Source organism: Nymphalis io, chromosome 17 (assembly GCF_905147045.1).
Source record: "Nymphalis io chromosome 17, ilAglIoxx1.1, whole genome shotgun sequence".
Taxonomy (NCBI): Eukaryota; Metazoa; Arthropoda; class Insecta; order Lepidoptera; family Nymphalidae; genus Nymphalis; species Nymphalis io.
Genome location: NC_065904.1, coordinates 3,361,447 through 3,370,235, shown reverse-complemented (window position 1 = coordinate 3,370,235; position 8,789 = coordinate 3,361,447). Strand labels below are relative to the sequence as shown.

The 8,789-nt window shown below is 33.3% G+C and overlaps 1 protein-coding gene across 3 annotated transcripts in view; it reads left to right on the top strand.

Annotated features, from left to right (window-relative positions):
• Positions 1–47: 47 nt before the first annotated feature.
• LOC126774941 (guanine nucleotide exchange factor subunit Rich) overlaps positions 48–8,789 on the top strand; it is a 29,250-nt gene continuing 20,508 nt past the window's right edge. For all 3 annotated transcript variants that reach the window (XM_050496610.1, XM_050496611.1, XM_050496609.1), the window contains exons 1-10: positions 48–332; positions 468–575; positions 657–806; positions 1,119–1,302; positions 1,547–1,680; positions 3,957–4,048; positions 5,059–5,175; positions 5,344–5,500; positions 6,106–6,219; positions 6,920–7,174. In XM_050496610.1, coding sequence (XP_050352567.1) covers positions 192–332; positions 468–575; positions 657–806; positions 1,119–1,302; positions 1,547–1,680; positions 3,957–4,048; positions 5,059–5,175; positions 5,344–5,500; positions 6,106–6,219; positions 6,920–7,174 — 1,452 coding nt within the window. In that variant the 5' untranslated portion in view covers positions 48–191. The remainder of the gene's footprint in view (positions 333–467; positions 576–656; positions 807–1,118; positions 1,303–1,546; positions 1,681–3,956; positions 4,049–5,058; positions 5,176–5,343; positions 5,501–6,105; positions 6,220–6,919; positions 7,175–8,789) is intronic.

Below are 8,789 nucleotides of genomic sequence, written 5' to 3'. Positions count from 1 at the left end.
CTAGTTGTCAAAGTCATATTGACAAACTAACAAAGTGTTGACGAAACAGATGAAACGAATCTTAGAAATAAATTATAAATATTTTTTTATATTAATTACAATTAATTAATATGAGTTACTAAATTTCCATGGAATGATTGAATATTTTTTAAATTACCAACCATAACACTGAAATCCAATGACAATTCAAGATGTATTTTCCCATAGGATGGCCAAAAGTGCTGAAAAACTTAGGAGCAGATACTCAGTTAATCAAGCAAATAGTATCTAACCGAGATAAGATCCTATTTGCGTGTTTATGTGATGAAAGTTTATCCGTATGGTTTTGTAAAGTAGGTTTTTTTTTAAATAACTTTATAGTTAGATCATTCAATCTATCATCCAATGGCTAAGCATCTGATTTTTATTAATTATAGCGTTGTTATAATATGTTAGTAAATAAATGTTATTAATATATATTATTTCAGCCAACTGTACCTGTAGTTTATCATAAACGGAGTGCGGAATCTCTACAACGACTTGGTGTCAATGTGTGTGTGGAGTGGAAACCAGATTCATCTATGATATGTATTTCAGTATGTGAAAGAATATTACATTATTGCTTCGCTTATTTTTCCTATATTCATTATATAAATTTTACCTTTAAATTATTTCAGACTTCAGAAGGACATTTGATTTTATACAATGTAGAATCACAGAATGAACACACTGCATATCAGCAATGTGACCCACCTACAGCAAGTCTCCGGAGGGACTCTGCAGAACTATTTGTTAAGGAAGTTATACCATCTTTGAAGATTACCTTAGTAAGTTTAATATTATAATAATAACTTTTATTGACCCAACCGGGGATATGAACCCAGGACCTCGAGGTCTGCGACTTTTATCTAGCCACTTGACCAATGGGGCAGTCAGTAAAATATAATATCTCACTCACAACTTAGTTGCTTGGCATGATACTGTTTGTATTATTACTCATCATCATCTATCATTATATTTTTCAGACTTAACCATACAAAACAATTATTTTAATTACATTTTCATTTATATAATAATGTAATAGAGATTTGATTTTGGATTATAAGAAAATTTAATTAAAAACTTAATTTGTTATTTAGTTTAAAGAAATTCTAGTGTGGGATGGACACATAACCAGGATGTGTTGTATATCTGGAACAGAAATACTTGTGTGCACAACAAGAGCCCATTTACTGCGATATCGCTGGGACGGCAGCCAGAACAGAGACTATTGCCTTGATCTTGGTCGAATACCTTTTTCTATAAATCAGCAGGTTTCTAAAGGTAACTTTTAATTATATTAAACACAGCTGTAAAATCGAAAAGTTTTTTTTTTATGAAACATCTTTTAATCATTAAATTGTTTCTCAAAAAACTATTAACGGATACTGAATATCAGTCATTGAATTTCAAATAAAAAAAACACATTTAACTTTATACAATTTAACTATAAACAATCAATATATAGTTTTTTAAACAGGTGTTACCCTTTACCAGTTTTTAATATATTCTAAATATATTTTTTCAGCGGAACCAATTTTAGAAGATAACACACATGTTAATGATATTGAGTACTCTCCTCTAGTTTGTGGTTTTGGCATAACATTGAATGATGGGAGAGCTGCCTACCTCACAGCACCAAATCTCAAGTTTGATCCAAATGTAAGTTTTTGCTTTAGAGATAATTCAAACCTTATGATGTTATTATTTATGTATTATTATTTTTTTATAAATGTATTTTAATAATTCGGATTTATAATATTTTTCAAATTTAGTTATGTTCTTTTGACCAATTTCGGCCAACTTACTGCCCAGGACATATTATAGTGCACAGAGACAAGTGCAATCTCTTTTTTCTCACTCTCATAATCTAATGGAACGGCAAATTCGACACGACGGCAAAGAATTCAGGTGAATAACTAACATCTCTACGTAAATACGTTATTTATTAGCATTATTTGCGGTTTTATAAGCCACTAGACCAACGAGGCATACTTCTGTGCTAATTAATGCAGCTAATATTATACAGATGGAATATTCGCAATTCTATTGTAGTTTCAACGACTATTTGCCATTATTTTTAGTGATACTACTTTTATGTATGGATTAATAAAGTATGAACTAATTAAATGAGTGAAGTATATGATTTCTTTGGTTTTAAATAATTTTTCTTTGAATATTTGACTATATATATCTTTATACCAATTTGCCGTCCCAGATATGTTTATCAACGGATTTAACGGTAAGAGATCTTATATGAATCAACATACATGTATAAAAAGCTATGTAAATCTATGCACATAGCGAGCAGTAATTATGAAAATATAATGCTAGTTATGTAAGTAACTAAAGTTATTGATGTTCGAGATATTATACACTATTATAATATCAACTTCCATGTTACTAGATCGTAAAATTCAAACATTTTATTAATTACATTAAAGTTAGGTGCAATGTTAAGAAACTTAATTGTAAGCTAACAGAGTAGTCTTGAGATTTGTGTTGCTTTGTGTTACATAATTCTGCCCTGGGTGTGTGTATTTTGTATATAAAAATCATTATTGCCCATTCATTTTTAGAAGACCGACGTCGGCAGATCTGAAATACAATGATAGGCCAGCTACTAGTACCGTCTACGAAAAATAAATAATTATATTTTTTTCTGTGCGTGTATAAACTTTTTATTTAAAATAGATTGTGTTATACGTGAACAAGTATTATTGCATGGTAACACATTTTCGCAATTATTAATATTAGCAATGAAGAAAAAAAAAATGGTACGAGTGCCAAGGTACTCTCGAGATACGCTGACGTCATCTGATGCTCGAAATCTTACGCTTACTCGTCTTTTTTATGTTATATGTTGGTGGACTGGCCAACGTGCCTCCTGATTTTAAGTGGTCACCACCACCCATAAACACTTGCCACCAACATTGGGAACGTTGTAGTTACACTGTCTCACTCACCCTTCGAACAGACGAACGCAACAATGCTATGTATTGCTGTTTAGCGGTAGAATTAGCGATATTATTATTATTATAGTGGTATTTATTTATTTTAACTTGTAATCAACAGCGTTACAGTAGAAGTTAAACGGCTTAAAGAAAACTGATTGACTTTAGTTACGTACAGTACCTACAAAGATAGACAATATACACAGAAATAATAAGAGGCATTACACACTTTTATGATATAAAGTAAATTGCATGAAATAATAATGTGCCTGCGTTCGTTGTTATCCGTACTGACCGTAAAGACTCGCGTGTTACTCGAAGCGCTTTATGGGAAGCGTGATGGGAGGTAACGGTCATTTCGTAGTGAACAGTAACAGCCTGTGAATGTCCCACTGCTGGGCTAAGGCCTCCTCTCCCTTTTTGAGGAGAAGGTTTGGAGCTTATTCCACAACGCTGCTCAATGCGGTTTGGTGGAATACACATGTAACAGAATTTCAGTGAAAATCGACACATGCAGGTTTCGTCACGATGTTTTTCTTCACCGTCAAGCACGAGATGAATTATAATTACAAATTAAGCACATGAAAATTCAGTCGTGCTTGCCCGGATTTGATTCACGCGTTATTACCGCTAGGCCATCTCATAGGATATACTAGTTAGAGATTTATGAGAATAATAGACTTCGATACTGTTTGACCGATTACCGTGAAAATTGACACATTATTTATTTTATACTTGTTTGTTATTGCAACACTGTAAAAAATTAGTAAAATTTGGAAATTTAAATTAAGAATTAAGTCTTAATATTCTTTAAACATTAAATTCATTTTTGTATGTTTTGACAGAAATATTTGTTTTCGCTAGAATGTGTTAATCGACTTAGTAAATTTTTGTTGCTCAATAAATCCATACAATTATGATTTTGTAGCTTCGGCTGCATTAGATAAACGTTTTATAATTCGTTGAGGTTTTTTTTTCTTTTAGGCCGTTCAAGGTATTTGGGCACAAGGGATCGATGATGCGACGTGCGTACGAGTTAACCACAAATTCAGACTCATCGCTATTGGTAGAAAGAAGTGAGTGCTCGTTTACTTTCTTTATATATTTTATTTTGTTTGCTTTTAATCGAATAATTAATATTCAAAAATTTTAAATGTTCTCAGATATTTATATTTTACTCATTTTATACCAATCAAATGATAATTTTATAATAATTTAATTGTTAATGTCTTTTCTTCTTAATTCTTATTTGTTATAAATATTTTGATTTTTAAAATTATTATTTTTTGTTAAATCGAAATGTTGATATATTTTGCAACACCTATAATTTAGGAGACACTTGATTTGTATAACGTCATGTTTAAAGACTCAATTGTATTTATTAGTGTACTTCTTGTTGGTGTTGATATTATAATAAATAAATAATTAGCTTAAATACAAATTTATTTCATATATAAGCAATTTTTCAAGCATAAATTTCTACAACAGTTTCTGTAATCTGAACTTATATTAGTAAATAATCATGATATCATGAAGGTTTCAACGTTAGACCTGTTGTATGACCTGAGTTAGACCTGGCTTAGAGTTTCTGGTACGGTCGTAAAAACTTCCATTAATATCGCGTTAATATGCATATGATATTACGATTTTACGCCACATATATGAGCAATATGTCTATCCTGTCTCAATATAAGGCTGTTATTTTTTACTTATCTGATAAATAAGCGGTTTTAATATAAGTACAGTAACAGTAACAGTAACAGCCTGTTAATGTCCCACTGCTGGGCTAAGGCCTCCTCTCCCTTTTGAGGAGAAGGTTTGGAGCTTATTCCACCACGCTGCTCCAATGCGGGTTGGTAGAATACACATGTGGCAGAATTTCAATGAAATCGGACACATGCAGGTTTCCTCACGATGTTTTCCTTCACCGTCAAGCACGAGATGAATTATAAACACAAATTAAGCACATGAAAATTCAGTGGTGCTTGCCCGGGTTTGAACCCACGATCATCGGTTAAGATTCACGCGTTCTAACCACTAGGCCATCTCGACTTTTTAATATAAGTATTGTAATTTTATCTTTCAGTTCACAGATAGACGTCTTCACGATAGACGAGGCAACCGGTGGCTTGGAGTTGTCACACACGATGGTGCTCAGTTCCAAGGACTTCCCCGGGGACCCGGGGCCCGTTAAATGTATGAGGTGCGTTGGAGCCCCCTTGATACCACTCGACTATATTATTACTACCTCGGACTTCATTCGCCTGCAAATTTTCATTCCAATAACGTCCAAAAAATATAAATAAAACAGATTATATTATTAACGGGAGCGTTAATAATATAAAGTTGTAATGTGCCGCGCCGCGCGCAGGTGGAGCGGCGAGGGCCGCGCGGTGGCGGCGAGCTGGGAGCGCGGCGGCGTGTCGGTGTGGAGCACGTTCGGCGCGCTGCTCATGTGCTCGCTGGCGTGGGACTACGGCCTCAGCCAGGACCTCGCGCGGCACAACCCGCTCGTCGTCTCCAGCATGGTACGGCCCTCCCGCCGGCACTACGCTGCGATGGCGTCTGTACTTACATTAAACGTCCCATGATATTTATACCGCTTTGTCGTGCTCCGTCAAACTCCTCGTCCTACCGGTGTAGCCGCCCCCGAGATTAACGAAATCCTAAAATTATTATCGATCAGTTTACTTAAATATAATGATGTACCGACATGAAATTCCAGACTATTCTATAACATTATCTATTCCCAATTCTGTTAGAAAAACAATTAGGTATGAATAATAAAATATTTTTTGGTTTTTTTTTTTGCATTAAATATGGCAAATATTGCTTGAAATGTGAATAAGGTAAGAATAAAAAGAAACTTCAAAATTTACGAAATAACAATAATATAATCTATCAAAATAAAAACTATAAAATGGATCCCCTTTTATATAGTTCTATCGACTTCTACTCTACTCTTCGTATAGTTGAGTTTCTTTTTTAAACTTTTCTGTTCCCCTTATGACGTCATACGGCGCTTTATTCAATAAGGTTCTAATAATCATATTGGGAAGTATAATACGTAGCAATATTTCTGTTCTTACCGTCTTTAAATCGTAATTATAATTATTGTTTTTTTAATTTACAGGAATGGGCAACAGAAGGTTACCAGTTGTGGATGGTGAAAGTGGAAGAAGAAACGAAATCGAATCTTATTCAGATGGACTTTGTGAAGAGTCCACTAAGTGTCAATCCTTGCATGGTAATTTGTTTGCCACTCATTATGTCATCTTATAATTAGGAATTATAAACATCGACTAAATAGATATTTTTAATCTACGGATGTGCGAATATACGTTTGTATTTTGATACAAATCGCATGATATACTGAGTGTACTTTTAAAAGTTAACTCCATTCTTGTTCGGCATGTTACAATAAACCTCATTTAATTATTATCGATGCGAGCACATTTTTAATCTGTTCAGATTTTTTGCTTAACAGATATTCGTTCGACTGTTCGTTATCTATTCCGTATTAAACCAAAATTTGTTTTTTCCGTATTAAACATATTATTTACTGGTGGTAGGGCTTTGTGCAAACTCGTCTGGGTAGGTACCACCCACTCATCAGATATTCTACCGCAAAACAGCAGTACTTGGTATTGTTGTGTTCCGGTTTGAAGGGTGAGTGAGCCAGTGTAATTACAGGCACAAGGGACACAACATCTTAGTTCCCAAGCTTGGCGGCGCATGTAACGATGTAAGCAATAGTTAAAATTTCTTACAATGCCAATGTCTATGGGCGTTGGTGAACACTTATCACCAGGCCCATATGCTCGTCCGCCTACCTATACTATAAAAAATGTATATAACCGTAGCAAATTTTAATTAATTTCTTTGTTTTCACTTAATTATTTGTGTTATAGTTTGTTCAGTATAATGTATGAATATATGTCTTTTAGAGCAATCAAAGGCATCTTTACCTACAAGCAGACGACAAGTTATACGTTAATTTAGAAGATAATCTCACACGTCGAACGAAGATATCCATAATCGATTCGTCCTCTGACGCGTTCCAAGAGAACGGTCAAGACCATCCGCTGGAATACGACAGCAGTACGAAGTACCAAGAGTTCGTGGACGACAACGAATGCAGGAAACAGTGGATAGTATTGCAGCTGCCGGCTACGTATATTGCCACTAATTGGCCGTTGCGGGTATGTGTCTCACACATTCGTATTTATTGTTAACTATTCAGTTTATAGACCTATATTCCTCAAAAAAGACAATACAGTCACTTACATGAGAAATGTAACAATTTAAAGAAAATATTATGCAGGTAGTTCGTCGTTCTTATAATATCAATAATTTTGTGAGAGTAATACAATATTATGTATGTCATATAATATTAATCTAATCATTGAATATATCGCCGTAAGAATGAATACGTGACTTAGATTCGACCTAAATGTGTATTTTCACTAGGATTGAATTGACATAGTTTTTAACTTTTTATTGGACAAATCCGGGTCAATTAGAACTGTCTGAATTAGAACTTTTTTTATCATTTATTTATTTATTTTAAACAAATTACACATATCATAAACAATATACACGATAGTCACTACAATAGTATAAAACTGTGTCGAAGCCATTAGCGCCCTCCAATTCGACAGCACATTTATTTATTATTTGTTCATTGCAGACATAAAAAATAAAATATAATTTAATTTAACAAAATATAATAAATACATATATACATCTAAATATATATAAGATAGGTTATTGAGGATGCTCAAAATGAACCACAAATTGTTTCTCTGAAAATACAAAGAAACCACATTTAAAGTTCACTAATATCGCTTCCTCTATTATATCTCTTTATTTTCTTACAAAATCAAAGTTCAAAATAATCTAAACATTATCCGTCATTCTGTCATTCAACCATCAAATGCGCGGCAAACTGACTTTTAGTTACAGATTAAAAACGCGCGGAGCGCAGCAAATTTGGAATAATGAAATGTCATTTCATTACATATATATAACTATATTATAAAGTGAATAATAAGGAAGTGATGGGGTAGGAAGGGAAAATAAGTTCTATTAATCGTTTTAGTAATAACTCAGTCTCATATAGTCTCATAGCCCAAATTGAGAAGCCAGTTGGTCATTTGTATTTTACACTGGTAAATATTGATCTTCTTATTTATTATGTTATATAGAATCGAACTCAAGTAATTATATTGTTGACTTGTTATTGCTGATTTCAATGGAATGGTCAGGCAAACCCTATCACTTTTGCGTTTGTTAGATGCAAACTTATAATCGAACAGACACGTCCGCTCGGTACAAGCTCTAATTATAGAATGACTGTCCGTTGTAACGGCCGCGTCTAAGGATGTTTTCGCTATGACGTTACACTTGCGTTCGATGATGGCGCTCGAATCTCCAACAATTACACTCATTGTATAGCGTATACAATTTCCAGTACAAAACTGAAAAATTTTCATTGCATTTGACAGAAAATCTTAAAAACACTAAAATTACACCAATTCCATGCTATGATAATATAATTAGCTTTTGTCTTAACTTGCTTGACTCCATTTTATTCATTTTATAATTAAGTGTCTGTCACAGGAGTTGCCGGAAAGAGTTCGTTTAGCGATTACACCGCCTTTGTAATTATTTTTTTAAACTTGCTAATTATTATCTGCCGATGTATTGTGTACAATAAAATTTACAAATAAAAAAATATATAAAATAAGGTTAAACACTAATACCCAGATTTACCTTGTATAGTTCATATTATACATATTATATTTTAATTGTGAC